The sequence below is a fragment of the Nannospalax galili genome, unplaced genomic scaffold (genome assembly GCF_000622305.1).
Source record: "Nannospalax galili isolate Female #2095 unplaced genomic scaffold, S.galili_v1.0 scaffold346, whole genome shotgun sequence".
NCBI lineage: Eukaryota > Metazoa > Chordata > Mammalia > Rodentia > Spalacidae > Nannospalax > Nannospalax galili.
The window spans coordinates 7587031-7610980 of NW_008357637.1; the positions used below are offsets into that span (position 1 = coordinate 7587031).

At 38.7% G+C, this 23950-nt stretch overlaps 2 protein-coding genes across 3 annotated transcripts in view; one reads left to right on the forward strand and one right to left on the reverse strand.

The window, feature by feature from the left end:
* Positions 1 to 13761, forward strand: part of Agps (alkylglycerone phosphate synthase) — a 159120-nt gene extending 145359 nt beyond the window's left edge. Inside the window, exon 20 of one of the 2 annotated variants that reach the window (XM_029557257.1) lies at positions 4069 to 4151. In XM_029557257.1, the coding sequence (XP_029413117.1) occupies positions 4069 to 4136 (68 nt within the window). In that variant the 3' untranslated portion in view covers positions 4137 to 4151. Of the gene's footprint in view, positions 1 to 4068; positions 4152 to 10017 lie in introns of those variants that run through there. The other variant, XM_008855325.3, reaches the window with a different exon arrangement.
* A 6669-nt stretch (positions 13762 to 20430) lies between these two features.
* Positions 20431 to 22742, reverse strand: Ttc30b (tetratricopeptide repeat domain 30B). The gene has a single exon (XM_008855326.3). The coding sequence runs from the start codon at positions 22651 to 22653 to the stop codon at positions 20659 to 20661; it is 1995 nt and encodes a 664-aa protein (XP_008853548.1). The 5' UTR covers positions 22654 to 22742; the 3' UTR covers positions 20431 to 20658.
* Between the last annotated feature and the right edge of the window lie 1208 nt (positions 22743 to 23950).

A 23950-nucleotide genomic window follows, 5' to 3' on the forward strand; every position in this document is an offset into this window, starting at 1 on the left:
ACAAGTACCAGGATGTCACCTCTTTTAGCCACTGCCTTAGTTCAATTTTATTTCCTCCTGGGGACACTGTAGCCCCTCAGCTCTGGCTGCCTCCACTCTGATTTCCTGCTCTCACTTCTCTTGCTACCTAAGATAAATCAGGGTTTCTCCTCACATTCACAACAAAACCCAGACTCCTTATCAGGCTGTTAAGGATGTAATGGTATGTTTATCCCTCTCGCCTGTCTTCCTGTCTGATTACATTTTCCTCCACACATTAGTTTTCTGCTGTTCTTCAGACATAACCAGTCTCTTTCCCCCTCAAGGCTCATGCTGCTTATTCCCTCATGTTTTTTTAGAAATATATATTTTATTATTTTCATTTTGTGCATGAGTACATTGCCTGCATGTATGTAAGTGTACCTGTGTCCTGCAGTGCCCTTGGAAGTCAGAGGACAGGGTCAATTCCCCTGGAACTGGAGTTATAGACAGTGGCTAGCCACTCTGTGGGTGCTGGGAATTGAACCCAGGTGCTCTGTAAGAGAAGCCATTGCTCTTAACCACTGAGCCAACTCTCCAGCCCCCTATCTCCTCATTTTCTGTGTTTTCTTTCATTCTTCCTCCTAGATATTGCATGACTTTCCTTACTTCGTCTTTAGGTATCTAATATAAATGTCATTTTCCTAGAGATGGCTTGCCTACTCCCTTACGTAGTTCTTGTGATCCCCATTTGAATTTAGTTCAGTGAGAGTCCTGACTTTATCATGTTCTATTCTCCAGTCCCCAGAACACTTGAGTGTTTACCAGTTCTGTGTGGAAATGCTCTTGAACATGCTAGTGAGAGAACAAGGGGGATCCCCAGAGTTCATAGACTCTCAGACAGCTCTGAATCTCATGGTAGAATATCATACTCTCATTGCTCCCTGTTATTTAATGTCAAACACTGCATAACACACCAGGCATGAGGGTGTATTCCTGTAATCCCAGCACTTGAAGTTGGAGACGGGGATCAGATGTTCAAGATTCTCCTCTGCTACATAACAAGTTCAAGGCCAGCTTGAGGTGCAGAAACTCTGTCTCAGAAAAACCAAAACCAAAAAAAGAAATCTGAATCCGCAGGTCTTGTTTAAATACAGGATCATATTAATATAGAAAGATTTAGTTTATTTCACAATATTTCTAGGAAAGTATAGTAGCAGGGTCAGTCAAGTAAAATAATGTGCATTTCTCTGCATATTCTATTCTACCATCCTTTTTAGTGTTCTCTCATGGATGTCTTATTTGTTTACATTTCCATTAAAACTTGTCTTAAAGCAAATATAATTACTAAGCTTGGTAGCATCCTCCTGTAATCCTAGTTCCTCAGGAAACTAAGATGAAGATCATAAGTCTAACTCTTGTCCTGGCTGTAGAGAAAGTTCAAGTCCTGCCTGGGCAATTTATTTTGAGACACTGTCTCAAGATAAAAATAAAACAATGTCTGGGGATGTAGTTGAATAGATGAATAGATGCTTGCCATCTCTCTAGCACCTGGTTTAGTTTCTTAATCTTTGGCAGTAACAGAAGAAAGGGTTACTATTTGGAAAAGATGTGTAGATTCATTATAGCCTCATAAAGCAGGAATGTTTTCAGTATTAATTTTAAATATCAAATTTAATTGTGCTTTAAGTTTAATACAAAAGCTTATGTGAGATCACTTATTTTTATGTGTGCTAAGATTTTCCTCATTTGCTTCCTCAACTAAAACCTCAGAGTAGCATCAGTCTTTACTGACCTTCAGGCAGTGTCATGACACTCTCAGTACCTTCTTAGTTTCAAATAGAACTGTTGGTTAGGAGAGTATTGATGCAATTTCTCTTGGAGGGTTTGGCCTGTAATTGTGATTAATAACAGTTGCTTTCACTATCTGGAAACAGACAGGCTAGTTTGTCTGCCTACAATCATGCTGTGATAAATGGAGCTATTTTAACTCTGGTTTTGTGTATCAAAGAAAACAGATGTAGTCTGGATCTGGAGGCTATAGGAAATAGAAAGTCTGCTTAACTTAATCTTCATAGCTCTTGTTTTTGTAACTGACATGCTGGTCAGTTTAAACAGCAGTATTTATGTCAGTCATGTATTTAACTTCAGCTTATGACTTGAGTTACTCATTTTCTAGAATTATACCTAAGTTCTTTGTTAGTAGGTAAAATATCTTGATTAAATATAAGCAGTCTTAGTTTAAATATTGGTATCTAACCAGAATTGTTTCCTGTTATAATCAAAGGGCAGCTAGTACTAGTTTTTTTGTGGGGGAGGGATTGATCTTTGCAGAAACTAGTAGTATCAGTAGCTTTCAAAGTAAAAGAAGCTGAGCAGTCTATCAGCCTTGAAATCATTTGTTGAAAACCTATAGAATGAAGTAAAAGGCACACAGTTGAAAAGAAAGAAAACTTCCTCTTTGGCTATTACATGATTGTCTATCCAGAAAATATCAAGGGCTACACAAAACAGTCAGTAAGAGTACAGAATACAGGATCACATATATAAAAATGAATTGTATTTCTGAATACAAACCTCAAACATAGAAACCAAAGCTTAAAATACAAGTGCGTTCACAATTGCTTACAAAAAAAAGATATATATAATCAAATATATAGGTATAAGTATAAGAAAATATATATAAGCTCTGTATCCTAAAATTATAGAATGCCAGTGAGACAAACCAAGGGTCCTAAATAAACACATGAAAGTCATGTTCCCATTCATGGATTGGAAAACTTAACAAAGTAAAAATATCAGTTCTGTCCAAATTGATCTTTTAAACACATTTCCTATCAGAATTTCAGCAGGGTTTTTTGTGAATCTAAGAAAGATATTCTAAAATTTGTGTGATAAAGCAAAGGACAGATAACTGCTTTTGAAAAAAAGAGGATAATCTATTAAGCCCTATTATAGCTTCAGTAATCAAGCCCGTAGACTTGAAGGAGACTTGCAGATAAGTGGAAGAAAATAAAGAATGCAGAAGTTGATCCACAGAACTATACTCAGTTTATTTTGACAAAAATACAAGAACAATCCATTGGAGAAAGCACGGTCTTTTCAAGAAATGGTACTGGAGCAGTAGTACATCTATTAGCACACATGCACACAACCACACAGAAAGTGGCCTAAATCTCACATCTGTACGAAAATGAACCCAAAGCAGGTTGTGAAGTTAAATATAAAATGTAAAACTCTAAAACTTAAAAATGCACGGGGGGAAATCTTTAGGGTCTAGAACAAGGCAAAGAATTCTTAGACTGGATCCAAAAGTATAATCCTCAAGAGGAAACATTGACTGGATTCAAATCTAGGAAGATGGAGGGTGGGCAATTTCGCCCAGATACCCTTCAACATGTGAACCACTAAACAAATTCTGCTTTATCTATATCCTGGAATACTACTCAGCAACAAAAAGAGATAAACTATTAACTCGTTTATCAACTTAGCTACATCTCCATGGGACTGTGATGAGTGTGTAACAGCCAGTTCCACAGGCTTCATACTGTTAGGATTCTATAACTGTTTTGAAATGACAAAATTATAGAGAATAGTTATTTCTGGTTTCCAGGAGTGAGGGGGTAAGGCATGGCTGGACACCAGCAGCATGTGAATGCTTTGGAGTCTGAAAGTGTTCTGTGTCTTAATTGTATCAATGCCAAAGTCATATTTTTTGATAGCCACCCAATGAGTATAGCCTTTCCTACATTGAGATTTTATAAGATCACCATAGGGAAGCAGAAAAAATTTTTTTGCCTTTTAAGTTACCTTTTTTTTTTTTTTTTGGTCTTTTTGAGACAGGGTCTCCCTGTAGCCTCAGCTGGCCTGGAACTCACTATGTAGACCGCCTGCCTCTGCCTCCCAATTGCTGGGATTAAAGGCATGTGCCACCATGCCCGGCTTAAGTTAACTTTTTAGCTTTTTTTCTTTGTATTTGGCCTTTTCTTGAAACCTTGTAAGTTGTTTGTGGTGTTTTTCCACTAAAGTAATATTGTAATAGAATAGGTTGTTACAAATCAATTTAGCTCATATCTAGCAGAACTTTACACTGTTCTATTTGTGTCACAGATGGAGCAGATTTGAGAGCTGACAGAAAATCTCTAGCAAGAATGCCCTGGTCTGCACTTCTGGCCTAGGAGCTGCAGGTGCTCATTCTAAGACAGAGGGCTGGAACAACATTGTGTCTGTGATGTCCTACCATGTACTAACCTTGTAATGACTTCCAGCCTTAGAGCATATTAGAAAAGGAAGGTAGCTTGAATAGTGACAGTTTTCTTTGGACCTCTGTGGAGAACTTTTAATTTCCAACAGTTTTTCATACACAGCCCTCATAAGTGAGATGTTTGTTACTCTGAAGATGCCCATTTCACATTATTGTATTGTTATACACACTAACATTTTATAGTTTGTTTCATGTGATTAGAAAAGTTGATCCTTATTGATATTTTCAAGTATAATATCTGCTAGGTAAAATTTATTTCCAATGTTATTCTGTAGCTGAACTCAGAAACGATGAGGCCACATGTAACTACTTAAATTTCCCTAATTAAAATTAAATAATATTTAAAATTTCCTTTCTTAGTTATACTAACCGTATTTCAATTGCTATGTATCTGCATGGAACAAGTGGCCACTATGGTGAACTATCTAGATTTTTGCTTCATCACAGAATGTTCTCTAAGACAATTCAGTGTATTTCAAGTGCATTTTCTCCTATTGGTTAGAAAAATAGCCTTCCAAATACACAAGTCTTTAGGTACTAACTTTTAAAATAAAGTAGCATTTGTCATTAATGGTTGACCATCCTTCCATGATGGTCATATGAAACTTACATATTTATTACTTTTTCTTAAAATTCTGTTTGATAAGTAGCCTCAAATTTAAAGCAAGGTCACTTTAAAGGGTAAGGATGTAGCTCAGTGGCAGAACCCTTACCTAGCATGCACAAGATGCTGGGTTCTGTCCCTAGCACTACAAAAGGAAAACAAAAAACAAAAACTTTCTAGGCCCAGATAACCTTGTGCCTCACAAAGCTGTGCCACTTACTGATGAAACAATAGAAACAGTAGAAGTGTACCTTTGTGGAAATAAATTAGACGTCAGGGGTGGTAAAACACTAAGGAATAACTGTACCTTAATTTTTACTTTGTTTCAACTATTTATTGACTGTCATTCTGTGCAATACTCTGCTATATGACAGGATTACAAAGAATAATAAAATGTGATCCTTAGTTTTCAAGGAAGACACTATGTTTTCTATCCTTTTCTACTCTTACCTATCTCATTTTACTTAATCTGTTTAACTTGCTTTGGTCTCTTGTATAATCATTTTTATTCTAATTTAAAATTCAAATATATCAAGCTGATTGATTGTGATTCTGAAGACAGTTGAATCCAATTCTTATGATCTCCTGTCACCTTAAGAATCGAAACATTTTTCAGTTTCATAATCTTGAGAGACCTATTTAAGCATTTAGAGCTATTAGATAAACTAAGCAGATAAAATCTTGGCATTAAGAAAACCAACATTGCAGGTAGGCATAATAGTATGTGCTTATAATTCCAGCACTCAAGCTGCTGAGGCAGGAGGATCACAAGGTCAAGTCCAGCCTGGACTATGTAGTAAGTCTCAAAAAACAAAACGCACCAAAATGATAGAAAGAAACTGACATTTTAAATATCAGCAGTGGGGGGGGGAGAGGTATAATACTGAATTTTAATTACTTTTGTGAAGTCTATGGTATTCATCAACCTGTCTTTATTTTTTTTAATATATATATTTTAAAATTTTATGTGTATGAGTGTATTGCCTACGTGTAGGTAGCTGCACCTGTGTCATGCAGTGCCAGTGGAGGTCAGAAGAGGGCGTCAGATCCTCAGGAACTAGAGTAATGCACATTTTTTAGTCGCCAGGTGGATGCTAGGAATTGAACCCGAGTCCTCTGCAAGAGCAGCCAGTGCTTTTAACCACTGAGCCATCTCTCTAGTCCCCTCCACTTGTTTTTATGATGTCAGAAGTTTCATTAATAGAAAATAAGGAAGATTGCCATCTGGCATATGTAGCGTTGGTATCCTTTGAACATTCGGTTTCTCTTTTATGAAGTTACAAAGAGTCATAGTCCTGTCTTAGGTTCTTTTAAAGACTAGGTGTTACCATACCTCAGTCTGTTGGCTGGCATTCAGTGTTCAATTTCTCGAAAACCAAGTAGGCATAACATAGTTTATAACACAGGCAGATGCACAAATCAGGCCTCTTTCCAGGTTGAACCCCTCAAAAAACATCAAAACTCCTGAGTAACTTAGGGTCAGAATTGTTCATTGTTTTTCTCTGTTCTCATTAGTACTTAACAAATCCCAGCATACCAGAACTTCTGACAAGAGTGTGGGATTTCCTTCACCATTAGTTCTTTACGTAATCTGCCAGTAATTTGATCAGATTAATTAAATAAAATTAGAATTCACTGATCATGGAGGCTGGAGAGGTGACTCAGTGGTTAAGAATGCTTGATACATAATCATGAGAACCAGAGTTCAGATCTCAGCATCCATGTAAGACACTGGGCATCTGGCACACTCCTCTAACCAAGAAAATGACAACCCTAGGTTCAGGGAGATGCCCTGCATCAAAGGAATAGGCAAAAAGAAAAAAGAAAGAAAAAAAAAAAAGAGGAAGAGGAGGAGAAGGAAAAAGAAAAATAAAGGAAGACACCAACCCCCTTCTTTTGGCCTCTGTGTGCACATATATTTACATACACAGTATGATCATGGAAGGAAGAAAAACAGGAATGGAGGGAGGGAGCGAGTACATAGCAAGTCGCTAAATCATCTTCCAGGTCCCTGTTTAATTTTTATGCTATGTATCACACTGCAAAATACAGTGTTCCTTGGATCTATCCAAAGGGTTATGCTGAGTGAGTGAGTAGGTGATTTCAAATTCCCTGAAAGCTTCCAGTTTCTCTATACTAGAACAGTACGTTAAAAATCCTATTTAATTGTATACATTCTTTTTTTCTATTTAAATCAAATTAAGTAGTGAAATCCATTTTTAATTTAAACAGAAAAAGATCTCCCAAATCATTACATTTCTAGAATAGAATTAATACCCCTACATCAGATAGTCCTGATCTAGACAGAGTAAGCTTTATTGTGTCATATGTCTCTGTGACTGTCACATAATAGATATATTGAAGTAGTCATAACCTGTACTTTGCTGTTTTTAGTCATTTAGTCTTTCTTTCCTTCCAGTATAATCTGCTACATAAAAGGAACTATTTCATTAATTTCAGAAAACGAGCTATGCAAATGTTTAAGCTTACATAAGTGTATAACATGTACAGATGAGTATAGTCAGCAACTTTATGAATTTCTAGCAGTTCAAGTCAAGAATTTTATGAAGGCCATTTTTGTCAAGCTCTGCAATAAAAGTTCAGTACCTTGAAGCCCCTTCCTGCTCTAGGGTTAGGTGTTTTAATTTATTGATGCATCTCAGCCAGCTCCACAAAGTTCTCCAGAATCTCAAGAGCATTTCCGGTAATTGTCTGATTATTAGGCTCACAGATGTTTTTACTTAATTATGCTTTCTCTTTGCACACTTATTCCACAATGTAGTTGCTTTGTTAAGGAAAACCAAAGATTTCTAGTTCCTTTACTTCCATAAGTCACAATTTCTCACCCTTTTAGTTTCTGTTACCAGTAACAGAAGCAGATCACAGACCAATGACACCAAGGGGTTAAATTCTTTTATCAGGCATGTTTCTGAGGGGCCACAGCTATGCCTTCTCCCCTCTACTTGCTAGTTCACTAATCAAACGTATGTTAGATTGATTATTGTTAAAGTATAAACCATAGAAAATTTGGCAAGATAGATGTGTAAATTATCCTTCTGACAGAACTAATGATGCACTCCAAGCACCTTCTGTTTTCCAGTGCTTGGTAAGTTACTTCATTAAATATGCAGTGGCTGTTGGGTGGCTTCTCAGCCAATGGTTCAGTTCCTGGTGGAATTGCATTATTACTAGAGGTGTAAAACCAGGCAGACAAGCTAGCTGTTGGGTGTCCTGCTGAGCTTCTAATGTGCTCCATCTTGTTGGAGCAGTTGTTTGCAGTCTTTTCAGGACAATTACATCTATAACCACAGGACACATTCAGTGAAACTATATTACAGATAACAGTGGAGACCGGCATTGACTGCTCTTCATCCTCTTTTGAGGTGCCTCCGCATGGGTAACACCTTCCACCACTAAGAGTAGCTGCTTTTTATTTTTTTCAGTCTCATAGAACAAATATGAAAACAACTGACTTTTAACTTATTTGGGTATTTAAAATCACAGAAGTTTAGAATTGAATAACTGGAGATTATAATCCATTTGCAAATGAGGATGCTGAGACTGAAGCATAATAATGAGGTGTTAAAAAAATCCTGATAGAAGATCTTTTAGGTGGGAGAGATTGTGCTTGTAGAAATTAATACTATTTAGCTTCTGATTTTAGAGGTATCTTAAACAAAAACTTTCATTTTGAACTTAGGGTTCTATTTTTTTCTTGCTAAACTTTGAAACCTCATCTTAATACCACAATACTTTATTTCTAAAAGCCAACCAGAAATACCTTGCTTTCTGAAAGAGTCATGCCATTATTTTGATAATTTGAAAGTTTCCTGGAAAACTGGACCTGAAAGCTGGTTTGAATTGAGCTAGAGTGGCATTTAATTAAGGCTTCCAAAGGCAGATGCTGTGATGTGTTGCTGCAACCTGATAAATGGGTGTGTGCTTTAGACTGACAGGTTGAATACTTCAAGAAAGGTTTCCCATTTCAGTTGGGCAGTTAAATCACTGTTAATGACTTTGAATCATTAATGAACATTTGTGGAAAATGGCCATTTGAATTCAGTTATAATAATGCATATGTTTATGAAGTACTAACTGCAAATAATCCCAGCTATAAATTAAAACACTCATTTTTGTCCCAGATAAGTCACCATATTGCTTTATTTTTCAATGCCAAAGCAGGTTGAGAGTTCAGAATTATTTTGCATACCCTTCCTTACAAAAGTTTTACATAGAAAAGGTTGCGTATTTTTATTTAGCACATTTTAAAAATAATTACCTTGCTAATTATTGTTACTTCATTATTTGAAGTTAGTAAGACCTAAAACAAAGAACAGATAAAACAAACGGTCCAAAAATAAAAGATAAAATTTAAGACAGATTAGGTAGCTGCCCCCCAGCACTCCGGAGGCAGAGAGGAGGATCTCTGTGAGTTCAAGGACAGCCTGGTCTACAAAGTGAGTTCCAGGCCAGCTGGGGCAAAAAAAAACAAAAAAAAAAAAAGGGTCAAAAAAAAAAAAAAAAAATTAAAACAGAATAAGTAAGCCCCCCCCCCCCCCCCGCGCACACACACACACCAAAAATAAAAAACTAAATCTGGTAGAACACTAGGAAGAAGGTATCCGTTATCTGGGAACATGTGAATATGTGAAAGCTTTGAAAGAAAATGTGAATGGAAAACTCAGAACCAGACCATATCCCTTTACCCAAAAGGGTCAGATTTTCTTTAAAATTTTTGTGTACCTTAAACTGTTTTAAGGATACATCCTGTTATTTTTGTAAAGTGTATCAAACAAATCCATCTTGCTGTAAAACATTTTTTCAGGAAACTTTATTTTCTCTGAAATTTTGGCGTGTTAGATAGTTAAGACAGTGGTTGGGCTCTTTTGAGATGCATGTTTTTCTCGTCTTGCTATTTGTAAAATTGTAATCTCAGTATAAGCTTCCTTCAATCTCCATTTCATAGTTTACAGAGAAAGGAGACACTGTGGGGCACAGACTTCCCCTGGGAATGCATTGGGCTTAATGAGCTTGATAGTCTGGTGGGCTCAATAAATCAAATAAAGCAAAACATTTCTCATTTTTGAATAAAAGCATTTATCACACAGTGTTTGCTCACTTGTGGTCACAAGATTGATTGGTTCCCAGCATCATAGTGTATGTTGAAGCATTTTTGATTTTTGTTTTCCAGTGGGCAAGTTACGAAAGCAGTGGCTAAAGGAAAGTATCTCTGATGTTGGCCTTGGGATGCTGAAGTCTGTCAAGGAATATGTGGACCCCAGTAACATCTTTGGAAACAGAAATCTTTTATAAATCCATTAATATCATTATGAAAAATGTTACTTTTTTAAAGTCTTCAACTATGGTTACACCAGTAATAGATTATATCATGGACTGTGTGTTGGTTTAAAATAAGTTTGTTTTCATTCTGTACTTTGTGTATCTGTAGATTTGACAGATGGTATTCCTTGGGTCTCATTGGTAGGTGTCATTTCAAATTTTAGTCAGGCAGCACATGGCTGCTAGTTATCTGAGAGGAAGATGCTGCCAGCTGTTTTATAGTGATGCTTCCTCTTGGTGAACAAAGACAGATTTTGGTATCATCTGTTGCTCTTTTTTTTTTAAAAACACATTTCTGTAAAGCAGATATCTGGGGAAAGACTGCTGGAGAGTGATATTTGTATGTTTTTAAGAGCACATTTTACTCTTAAGTAGGCCATTGAAGGAGGCGATACATATATAGACAGCCTATTATAAGGATCCCTTCATCTGTTCACGGTGCTTGGTCTACAGTTTTGTTTGAACTAAGTACACACTTATACAAACTTAAATTACCAGTATAAAAATTATCCTGGAAATAGACATGGTTTTGTTCTCCATGTCTCTGTTTCTATTGGGGTATGAGTTGTGTTTGTAACGCTGAGATAACCTGTTGTATCCTAGATCATTCATAACATGTTTTTTAAGAAAAGCTACCTTATTACATGTGAAGGGCAGGCTTACCATGATTTGAAGGCCATTATCCGTCATTGAGTCCTAATGTTTCTGCTGTTATGTACTTGTTGCGGAGCTGCAGAAAGAGCAGAAGGAAGACTCCTGAACCTAATGTCTCCAGTTCAGAGGATTATTTGGCTAAAGAAACAGTCATTAATTGGCTCTTGAATTTGAAAGCCTCAATAATTTCAATAACAAAAATCTTTTTTTTAGATTAACCACAAATAGCACGATAACTTTTCATGTAAAACTAGTTTCAGTTTAGTTCTTAATAATGGTTTAATGCTTTTTTTGAATTACTGGTCTAACCGAAATTAAAAAAAAAAAATGTACTAATGCATATACCATAATCACAAGTTTGAGATCTTCTACTTCTTAAGTAAATATTTAAAAGAACATTATCATATTTAGCAAACATTTTTACATTCAGACCTGGATATTGAAATCAGTGTAATGATTGCTTTAAATCACTGTCTGTTGAGGTTTATGATTCACATTTTGGCATGGATTCTTTTCTTAATGCAATACCTAACTTTTGATAATTTTTTAAAATTAATATTTAATCAGATAATGTAAGTCAAAATGCAGATGATCCTTTAAAAGGACACACCATATGTCTGTGTAGCAACAGCTCCAAAGTATGTTGGGGCAGTTTGATACCTTTTATATTTGAAGTAGCCTTAACCAGAAAAGTGAAAATTTAAAGTTGACAAAATGGTATTTTTAAGTCTTCAAAATTATACTTTTTAACTATCAAAATTGGCCTCAAACTGACAAATTAAACTCTGTAGACAAATCACAATTATTAGTTTAACAAAATATTTCTTTTCTGGAAGCTGCCTCTCTTGATTGATTTCTTTTTAATTATAAAATTTCCAGCAGTCTTTGATTAAAGCCGTTGATGGTTTAAAATAACTGGACACTTGAGGGAATTGCCTCTAGAATGGTAAGATTCTCAACTTTATAAAATGCATCTCTTCATGAAGGTCATTTCTCTAATTGGTGATCAAAATGTGACATTTCTAAGGTTCTAACACCTCTTTGGAAGTATGTACATATTTCTGAGTAATTGTTTTAATAAACAGTTTCATTAGTAGATCCATTTCCTTGCATGTGATTGTTATAACATTTTCTCCAAGATGTTTGGCTTTCTATAGCCTCAGAAATCTATACTTCATATTAGGAATCTGTAAGTGTAACACCTGAAATTGTGGTATTCCCTATACTACATGAACTTTATGGAAATTGTGGTATTCCCTATACTACGTGAACTTGTTTTTCTTTTCCCATATATGCAGGGCTCCCCAATCTTGGTTTTTAATGGTGACTACATTTTGTAGTTGATATAATTTCTACAGGGATCATTTTGAAACACAAGATTGTTCGTCAGTACTGTTTCACTCTGATTTTGTAAATCAGGAAGCCTTCCCCTACTTTTACCCACCCACTTCTGGGAGGTGCCTCAGTATAGACTTAGTGTCTCTGGAGGACTGAGTTCATGAATATGCATAAAGCACTTAACCATGCCTCTGACATTCTCAAGTATCTGAAAATGGCTTCTTAAAGTTAAACCCAGGAGAATACTGTTTATATGAGGCATCTTAACTCATAAATTAGTTTATTTAACATCTTAAAAACTGTAGTCTATTTGATATTCAATAGTGGATAACACTGACTTGTCTTTCTTAAGTTAGTCATATTTGTAATACTTTGCTTAAATTTGATGATGTCATAGTGGACCTGGGTTTCATTGGGAAGGGAAACTGGCTGCTAGTGAGAAATGGCATTGAATACTAAAGACTTAAACTGAATAGACTTTATTGACCCTTGGAGAAACTGTTGCCTTAATGTATGGTGCAATTTATAGTGGCCCATAAGTAAATTTAGTCTTATACTAAATTACTTGAGCTTTTTAGTTTACTGAGAATTGTGGAGGCCACATGTTTCTTGTGTCCAGCATTTTATCACAGAATAGATTAAACCTTGCTCTTTGAGGAATGGGAGTTTGTTACTAGAAATGCTTATATACAGAACTGTTGGTCTAAGGTTATTTATGAATCTGGAAGCTGTCTAATATGCATATATATGTTGATATATTTTGGAAAACAAAGACTCAATAAAAAACAAGCTTCTGTCAATGTGTATATTATATCAGATACAAATGGTTGCAAACAATCCTTTTACCCTTCAGAATATTGTAAGGCCTAACTTTCGTATTTAAAGACACTTTTCTGCATGTTAATTGCAGAGATTGTTGTCACATTCTTTTGTACCAAGGGCTTCTAACCGCAGCTGATCAGAGAAGCTCTGAAGTCCTGAAGTGAAGTATAGACCTCAGGTCCTCCAATGGGGTTGAGTTTGGGGTCATGTTAGAACACAGCGACTTACTGGGATTGGTTTATACCTTGCCAATGATGCTGCTACAGAATGCTCTCTTGGAAAACGTATCTAGAAAGTGCTGAGACAGAGTGATGAACAGCTTTGGTAATTTTTAGAGATTTTTTTTGTTCCCACTTAATCTTTAGTGACTGATTTTAATTAGGGCTCAGCTCATGACAGGAGAAGCTGAAAGTGCAACAAGTGCTGGTTTAAGATGGAAGAGCCCCGAGTGATCTACCTTAACCCTTATCCGTTACGGAGGGTTGGCTTGGCTTAGAGCCTTATGTTCTGATATGACTCATACAGAACATATGAGCCATACAGATTCACTTAATTCATACTAATGAATTTCACTTCCTGAAATGATGCTGAAATCAGAAGGTATAAAAGGTTTACTTAAACCGTTGAAGTATGTGTCTGACATGAAGGATATTAAGTTACTCAGCATTCTATTTCCAAGCCAAATAGTGTTTGTCTTCAGTGTGAAACTTAACTGTAAAAACTGCTTGTATAATGTCAAGAGATTATAGAAACATATTAATAAAATGGACATGGGCCTAGGTATTATTTTTTTCAGTCAAAGGAGGTGTGAAGCTGTTTTTGTCTGTTCGCATGTTTTTCACCTTTAGTTTTTCACTTCAGATTTCCACAGATTTGAAAGTATAAAATAATTTTTTATAAGTCTGCTAATGTTTCGTCATCAAGACAGCCTGACCATGACTAAATCCCTTTGGATTTATAGCTGAATATATCATTAGCTAGGTTGCATCAATCTCCAGTTATTTTAAGTCAAAATTAATCTCCTCGGAGGTGTTCGGTCTTCTTTGATTCTGAAGCATTCCCTTCCAGGCGTTGGAAATAGCATTTTCATGCTCTTCTAGGTACAGTTCTTTAACAAAGAGAAGACACAGATTTATACCACACTCCAGGCCAAAGAACCATCACAGAATTGCATCTAATTCTGTGAACACGAAAAAAATTTTTTGTTGTTGTTCCCAAAGGATAATTATTTTTTAAAGGAATAAGTAGTACATTATTTTATAAAATATTTTTCAGATACTATGAATTTACACTTTGAGAGGGGAAGGACAAAGAAAAAGAAACAGATGCAGCATGGATTTCTAAGCCACACGCATACCAGTTTTCAAGGCACAGTTGTTAGCAGTGTTTCTCAGCAACGCCACATGCACCCTGTGAAATATGTTCTTATTGCTTTCACTGTCCACCAAGCTCCTGAAATGCTTGTATTGGTAGAGTTTCTATAAATAGGTATTTAAGTGACTTAATAGCCCCTAAAAGTTCACAGTGCCTTGTTGGGATTTTTCCTTTTTGTCCATGAAACAATTTAAAATGAGAGGTAAGTCTAAAGACAAAGATGGTTTAGCAGTTCAGAGCTCTTCTTCAAGAACATGTCAAAATTTGGTAGTTTTATATAGAAACCTTGCTAATCCTTTCCACAGTGTTGGTTTGAGTCACCTACCATACTGAATTAATTGTGTGATGAGTCTGGACTCATGCATCTAATCAGTAAGTGGGATTTGTATCTCCTTTCCATTCATACATTTTCGTTCCTGCTGTTCCAGCCTTGTAGCCCTAAGATGCGGCTTGGCAGATGTGGCATACTTGGCAAGGCTTGAGACACCGCCTACATGCTATTGGCTCTTTGCTCATACGGCTCCCTAAGGAGCAGAGCTTGGAAGCGAGGTTTCTGTCCTTAATGTTGTGTGTGTCTTTTTTGTGTGTGATGGTGCCTTCTGAATAATGGTTATTTCTGTTCTGGAACAATGACAAATCTTAAGGGAAATATGTGTAAGTTATATTAAGTTTTGTCCTCTTTTGCTAAGCCTGTGAAATCTTTTGACTCTGATACAACTTGACTTGAATAATATCTTATCCTGAGTCTTCCTCCGTGGCAGAACATGTTCCTGCCAGTACTGTAGTGATCTTTTGGGAACTACATGTGGATTTAAAAAAAAAAAAAAATGTATGTAAGCCATTATACTGCTGTAACTAATGCATACCAAACAATTTTTCTCTTTATACTTTAGAGTCTAAGAGTGGATATGTTAATGGGAAGTACAATTCCTAAGAGATTTCAGCATAGCTTTATTAGTTCAAACTGAGCTATGCTTTCCCACAAGGGCTCACACATAGTCCATGTGCCATGCTTTCCATGTATGTTCAGAATTTCCTTTTATTAGTTTATTCCTAGACTGCATTCTAAAAAGCAAATGCCCGTGTGTAATTTTTTTTTTTTAAGATGTGGTGGGAACAAATAAACATTTCCCAAACCAATCATCGTTTACAGAACTTTTTATTTCGTAGTGATTTAATTTAAATTTTGCTAACATCCCGCTCTACCCAGAACAAATGGGATACATCTTGTATGAGTAACCTCTGAGACAGGAAAGGACTTGACACAGATGATGATTTTTGTCCCTGCTGGCCTACACACTGAATGCAAGGTTGTACCTATCTGGGCTCTGGCATGACATGAAGGTAAGACCTGTTGAACTTTGTCTGGCATGACCCATTTCAGTGATTGCTAGCCATGCTAAGGTTTTACCTCTTATGCTATTTAAAGCAATTTCCTACCTGGCCAGCATAAGCTCAGACTGAATGAACCTTGGAAATCATTCCATTTTGTATCTGTATATAATTGCTTCCCTAGTCTCCAAGCCACAGCCAGTTTTCCTGAGTATTTGCTGTAACCAAATGGATATTTACTGCTTTTTCTGAAAGCCTTTTCCTGCTCCAAAATCTTAATGTGGGCTGCTCTTCGGAAGTGTAAAGGTAGATCTGATGCTTCCCCAGATCTTCTCCAGTCAGTCTTTGCTCCTTCCATTTGTTAGACCCTTCACCATGCTCATATTTTCTACATGTGCCCATTTGACTTCCAGAGTAGTACTAATGCTTCTGCTATTCTAATTACTCTCAAGTGCACTGTCAGTAGTCAGCTCATCCTGCAATTGAATTTAACGAAGTTGCTTTTTCTGAGTATGACAGTGACATTTTGTCCACATCTCCCTAGAGGATGATTTTTTTAGGCATATGTTTGTGATGTGCATGAGTGTATGCCTGTTCATGTATATAGGAGTACATGTGTTTGCAAGTGTGTGTGCATGCGTAGGGACGCCCCAGGTTAATGTTGGGAGTCTTCCCTGATCTCTTTCACCTTACATTTTTTAATTTTTAAAGATTTTTACATACATGAGTATTTTACCTGCATGTATGTAATTGTACCCATGTCATGCAATGCTTGTGGAGGCCAGAAAGAAGTGGGTGTTGGGTCCCCTGGAACGAGTTAAGGGCAGATGTTAGCTGTCATGTGGGTGCTGGGAACTAAACCCAGGTCCTCTGAAAGAGCAGCCAGTGCTCTTAATCACTGAGGCATCTCTCTAGCCCAATCTATGCTAATATTATTCTCTTGAAGTTGGGTTCTATAGATAGGCGTTTGTTACTGCAATCAGACTTCCACCACTGCCTCCTCCCTGGGACACCCAGGTGAAGACATAGGGCACTGGCCTCAGCTATTCTTAAAGCTTTCCCTCCAAGTCAGTTTACCTTTACTTTTTTCAAATTTTATGTATTTGGACATCCAGCTGATAGCCTTCTACAAACAAGTTATTCTAATGCTGGCCCAAGCTTTTGACATTTCTGTAGGGATTCCATCTGAGGTGCTGCTCTAAGCCCAGTATATGTACCTGTGTCACCCCTAAGGAACAAGAGTCATCTCCTGTGCAGTAGTTGTACATTGCAGATGGTCCACTCTGTCAACACCAGTCCCCCCGGTTCCTGTTGCTCTGCCTTTGATGAATGGTCTGAATTAGCCCCTGCACATTCAACCTTCAAAGATGGTGTTAATGCACACATCTGTGCTACAGCCAAGGCCACATTCAAAAAGGAACTGTCTTGAGGAATCCAAATCCTTTAACATGTCGTATCTGGTCTATGCTTGATGGTTCTGCACAGAAAGATTATGTTCTTACTCATAGATAAAATTACTTGTGTCCGAGTGAAGTGTACCACTCATTGGCATAACTCTGTTTTATCCCTCTCTGGCTCTATTTTTGTCTCCCAACTTTTCCCTTCTGAGTCACTCTAATCCCACAGTTACCTTGGATTTCAGGAATGACAGGACTGATTGATAAACATGTTTATTACAAGGATTGGAGACACCCCGCACACCCCAAGCAATATCAAGCCTTTCAGATCAGATCACCTCAAATGAGATCCCCAACCCCATGATGGTGAAGTTGCACCTTGGAGATGTAATCATTTTACAGCAACCCAGTTGCTCCCTGCAGGTGAGGACAGTGGCATCTCCAGAACATGAAGAATCAGAACTGAGAAAATGACCCTTGAGACTGCTGGTTGGACCAAGATCACCTGCTGTTTGTTAAGCTCCAAGCCCCTCCTTTGTTTCCTTTTTAATAAAATTTCAAGTCTTGGTTCTGTGAGGATGAACCTGGAGTCACCAATCCCTTTACCTGGTTTTCCAGCATGACTGTGCTGATTAAACTTTTTCTGTCTTTCACCACTCCTGGCTGTTCAGTTGGTGTCCTGGGATGGATAGCTGAGCCTAGTTTCTTAGGAGTCCCAGAGCCAGAGCTTTTGTCTTAAAATTCGGCTAACATGCTCAAATTCTGTATGTGTATCAAGAACTGACTAATATTATGGAATATGGGTTTTACATTTTAAAATAAACCAGATATTATAGAGAAATTTTAAAAGCATGATAGCTTCAGAAATACAGGGAAATGGCTCCCTGTTAAAGAAGTGATTTTAGTACTACCACATATGTACTAGGAATGTAAATAATAGCTTTTTTTTTTTTTTTTGCCATAGGGATGGAAGCTTTCAATCAAATAATGAGGGGATGACCTGTCATTGCAAAATCATTACCTTTTAGAATCAAGAAACAGTAAGGTAGAGCTGAAGCTCAATGGTTAAGAGCACTGCCTGCTCTTGCAGAAGACCCGGATTTGATTTCCAACGCCCATACTGGGAAGCTCACAACTGCCTGTAATTCCAGTGCCAGGGGATCTGATGCCCTCTTCTGGTCTCCTTGGACACCTGTATGCATGTGGTGCACATGAAACTCTTGAAAGCACACACATACATATAAAATTTTTTTTGAGACAGGGTCTCCTTGTAGCCCCAGCTGTCCTGGAACTCACTGTGTAGACCAGGCTGGCCTTGAACTCACAAAGATCCACCTGCCTCTGCCTCCCAAGTGCTGGGATTAAAGGCGTGCACCACCACACCTGGCTTATAAAATATTTTTTAAGCTTTAAAAATGTATATGCTGAAACCGGCAAGGTGGCTTAGCTGGTAAAGGTACTTAATGCCAAGCCCAATGACCCAAGTTCAATCTCTGTGGTGGAGGAGAGAACCAATTCCCCCATGTTGTCCTCTGACCACACACGTACCATTGCATGTGCATGTTTGCACTTACGATAAATGTTTTATTTAAACCTTCTTAAAACATAGATACAAAAAGTAAAAGATGGTCAGGAACTTAGGGGGGTTAGAATGCCCCCCTTCCCAAGCTCCTTCAGACTCCTAGCTCAATTTCCTGTCCATAGCAGCCATCTGAATCTGGCATGTGTTTCTCTGGAGAGCCAGGGTAAGGAAGGGGACAATTGCCTCAATTGATCTTTATTCCTTTACTCAGTGGTAGAGCAGTCAGAATTTTCCAAATGCTTGACTAACAGGAACCCCCCCACTGCCCAGCAACGAGGGGTTAAAAGCTGTTCTGAGAAGCTTTTTATGTTCTGAAAGTCTATACCACTCATACATGCAAACCACAAACGGCACCTGGGTAAATAAATTGTGGCTAAATAAAGGCTGGACTACTTGCAAAGGGGAATCTGGAAAACATTTGCTTTGAGGTGGTTAACATACTTTTTTTTCTTTTTTAAAAAGGAAATAGGGAAAAAGTTAATGTGACTGTTGAAAGTAAGATTTCAGTTCATTTACTTTCCACATTTTTAAGGGGCTATGGAAATTGAGAGGGGCACAGAGCTACCACAGCAACACTTTAAATGCAGAAGTTGTTAAAGAATATTGCTGAGACACAGAGTGTGCTGTGGGGTGCACTTACGTGGTCATTTAACACTGATTCTCCTCCAGTGTGGGCTCAAGCTTTCACTGGCAAATGATAGCAGCTCGATCATTAAGATCAAAATGGCCTTAAATTCAAAACCATTAGACTTCACAGTAAGTCCAGTTTTCTTTTCTAATGGAATTTGAGCACCTAGGAGTTCATTCTGCTGAAGAATTGCACTGAACCTACATTTAGTTACGTGGCTAAACTGTTAACACACACACATATACATTATTTATATTTATGTTTTAAAGCCATTGAGGCCCGGAGAGATGGCTCAGAGGTTTAGAGCACTTGTTGCTCTTCCACAGGACCCAGGTTCAGTTTTCAGCATTCACATGGCCTCTTGTCCTTAACTCCAGTCCCAGGGGATTCGACGCCCTCTTCTGGCCTCAGTGGGAATTGCATGCACATGCAGGCAAAGCACTCATACACATAAAATAAAAATAAATAAAATCTTTAAAAATTGTCATCAGCCGGGTGTGGTAGCACATGCCTTTAGTCCCAGCACTAGGGAGGCAGAATCTATGAGATAAATTTTCAGAACTGACTTTTTCATCAGTGTAGGTGTGGGAAAAGGTTTGGGGGTGGAGGAATAAAGTAAAATTTTCTGTACCCAAGAAACTAAAGGAAACTACAGTATATCCTAAAGTGGAAAGCCAAAGGCAGTAATTGGGAACTGAGCTTTCAGGTTACTTCTGGTTTCAGTTATGGCAAGAAATAAATGAAAACAAAGTTATTAGGAAAAACAACAACAATATACCTTGTTCGTAAATTTGAATTAACAAATGGAAGTAATGATGATTTATTTTCTCTACACAGTAGCGTCACAGTTTAAGTGAACAAAATTTCCTACTGAATCCTGTACACTAGTAAAAACACTTAAAACTAAGGAATTTTGTCTGGACAAAGTAATAGATCTCTATTTAAAAACATTGCCAAAATATCCTAAACTTTCTATAAAAAGCATGGGAGTTGTGTGAATTGATTATTAAAAAACTAGAGGTCCTATACATTCACCATTACTAAGTTCTGAACTTAATATCTGGTCCCTGGATAATACAATCCCTGTGCAAAGTCTGCCCAAGATACAGTTAAAAAGATAAAGGAACCATAATCGACACAGAATCCTTCCTCAATTTTGAAATTTTCATGATACCTTCTGGGGCCAAAGTGCTCACAATAATCTCATTTGGTGGGGAATCTAAACATGCAGGTATTATCGAATATTTTTGTTATAATGCTAAAGAGTGCAAAGTTCCACATGTAACAAACATGAGTAACAAAAGCTAAATATGGGTAAAACTAAAAATTTATATAACAAATGATAAAAGTCACTGTCAGCCATAATTACATATTCCATCCAATAATCTCATAAATCAAAGCTTTCAACTGTCTGGACTCGTATGTGACTGTATTCTTCCCGATGTGCATCCTCTCTTCCTCCAGGGGCTGTTCTATGACAGCAGGAATGTTTCTGCCATATAGTTCACAGTGCTCTAGAAACTGCACACATTCTTGAATAACACAGTCACGCAGCATGATTGTATGCTTTGACATGTTTTCTAATAGAGACAGGAAGCATCTCTTGGCATAATACCATGTATCAGTTCCTAGCTTTTTATGGTAAGGCTCCAAGCTTTTGATGACTCGAGAGATGCCAAAGTCATAATTTCCTTTGGCACAATAAAGCGTTCCTATCACCAAATTCACAATACAAAGGTGGTAGACTTTCTTATCTGGCTCATCATAGGAGAGCTGCTCTTCCTCCTTTTCAATCTTTCTCATCAGCTCCTCAGCTTCTTCATTCTGACTTGTCATAATGTAGGAAACACAGAGGTTGGCTAATACAACAGCACTGACGCTCAGGATGTTATCATAATTCTTCTTGACAATGGGCTCATAGAAACCAATGGCTTCTTTGTATTTGTTTTCCTGCATGAAAAGAACATGGGCCACGTTCAGCTTCCACACATCCTGGTCATTACAGAATTCCACAGATTTGCGGAAGATCTTCTCCACCATTGGATAATTTTCAGAGTTCCAGTAGATTTTTGCCTGGGCCATCAGTACAGGGATGTACTTCTCAAGGGCGTCGTCGTATTCATTCACTGCCTTTTTGGCAGCTTCATCATCTCTATTATGTCTTGCTTCTTGTACTTGTATGGTTAGTTTCCGGAGCTGCTCAGTCAGCATTCCTGCCAGCCCATCGAGCTTAATGAAAGCCTCTTCAGGAGCTGTCTGGCAAGTGATCATAGCATCCAAGAAATCATAGAGATAAGGTGTGAGAAACTTGTAGGTCAGGTGGGCATTTTCTGCCAGGACATCTGCTGCCAGGTCAAAATACTCATACTTACAGTAGAGCAGCAACAGGTTGCCAAAGGTCTCTGGGGGAAAGGGGTTCTGCTGGAGCAGAAACTGGAGCTTCTCAAACCCCTCTGTAGGCCTGGCATCCATGTTCATTAGAGCCTGGTTGTGCAGGGTCACAGGGTCCAACTCTTCCTCTGCTCTGGGAGGCATGTCAGTGAGGGCTTCCTGAGCTGCCTCATAGTTTCTCAACTGGTACTCTATGGCTGCCTTGAGGTTGAAGGCTTCCACCAGAGCAGTCTGGTGAAGGACAAAAGTGTTGCCAACGCTGCGAACATCAATGCCTTCTGTGGTCATGCCCACCCCCAGCTCTGGATGCTGACGGATGCCCCGCTCAATAATGTCAGCAATGTGTTTCAGAGCTGGGGCATACTGCCGGCTGCTGTAATAGGCCAGGGCCAAGTTATAGGAAAGGTCAGGCTGGTACCCAGAAGCCTGCAGGGCAGCTAAGAACTTGGAGCAGGCAGCTTCATAGTGTCCTTCCTTGTAGAGCAGACAACCCATGTTGACCAGACTCTCAGGGTCGTTCTCCCCTCCACTGTCTTCTCCAGCTTCCCCACTCAGCAGCTGCTCCACCAGGCTCCTGGCCCCTGGCAGGTCACCCTCACTGTACTTGATAGCAGCTTGCAGGCGGAGGACCTGGCTCTGGTACGTGGGGCCGTCCAGGAGGAAGGCGATCCGGGTGGCCTCAGGATAGAGGCAGGCCTTGTACAGGGCCTGGGCCTGGTACAGGCGGTACTGCTCGAGCTCTGGGTGCATCTGGCTGAGCTGCTCATAGCACTCGGCAGCCAGCTCGAACTCCTGCAGGCGGTAGTAGCAGTAGGCCAGCAGCGACAGGCCTGCGCGGCTCCTGGAGCTCCGTTGCAGCTCTGCGCTCAGAAGCTGCACCGCCTCGGAGTAGCGGGAGTCGCGGATGAGCCGATACACAACGGCCGTAAACTCCCCGTCGGGGATCAGCGCACAGCACAGCCCCACCATATTCACCCAGATTGCTCTGCATCCTTGTTTCCAAGGCAATATGCCAACCGGAAACGGAAGTATCCTCACAGGCTGCTTTGCCGCTGAAATAACCTGTTCGGAATTAAAGCGAACAACTGGTTCGATTATGTCAAATTTTGGTTTACTGTGAAACACTTCAGATTGTGGAACAGCAGTTGGATCGGCAAAGGAAACTGCTCTAGGCGGTTTACAGGGGAAACTCCAAGTCCCAGCATGCTCCTGTCCTGTTCTGACGCTCTGGGGAGGTGGTCGCGCGGCATGCTGGGAGTTGCAGTTTCAGGAATGAGGCTGTGTATCCTAGCCTTTCCTTTGTTAAAGACAAAGTTGTAGAGGGGTGGGGTTGCTGGTGGCGCACACCTCTAATCCAGGATGGAGGCCAGCCAGGGGCCAGTCTGGTCTACATAGCGAGTTCCAGGCCAGCTCAGGCTACAGGAACACCTTGGGTCCCTGCCAGAGGCAAAGGAGAATTTTCTGACCTCAAACCTGAGAAATCATTGTGTGGTTTCGAGTTGTTTTAGCGATAGGAATGAGAGAGAAAGGTGGATTATCTCTGTAATTCTGGAATTAAAGTAGATTCTCTTATGCTGCTTTGAAGGCACACTTTCTAAGAACGGTTTAATGCAAGCACTAGCAGTATTTTGGTTGTTTCGAGAAATTGACCTGAAAAAAGCAGGGTATAGAGCTTAATTGGGGCAGTTTTAAACCAAAGTATCTCTTGCCCCCCCCCCCGTTTCCATAATTGGAAAATATTATTGAGTATATTGGTGTTTAAACTTGGCCGTACCTACCATCCTTTTCTTCACTACTAGGTAGACCTAGCCTTGGTCTTTTCTTTCTGCAAGGAAAAAACAAAAACTAACACTTGCTCCTTTCCTGTGTGTTATTACTTTTCTAACGTTTTATTTTTAAAATTATGTATTTATTTTAAGTGTATGTGTGTTGTCTGTATATATTTAAGTGCAACCTTCTGGAAGAGGATTATGGGGGTTAAAGTTGGTTGTTACCCACCCTATGGGTGCTGGGACTTGAACCCGGGGCCTCTGGAAGAGCAGCCAGTGCTCTTAACCACTGAGTCATCTCTCCAGCCCCCTTTGTAACATTTTTAAAAAATTTTATTTTATGTGTATGAGTGTATTGCCTGCATGTATGTAAGTACATCTGTGTCGTGCAATGCCCTTGGAAATCAGAAGAGGGTGTTGGATTCCCTGGAACTGGAGTTAATGCCAGTTGTTAGCCATCATGTGGGTGCTGGGACTCGAACCTGGATCCTCTGTAA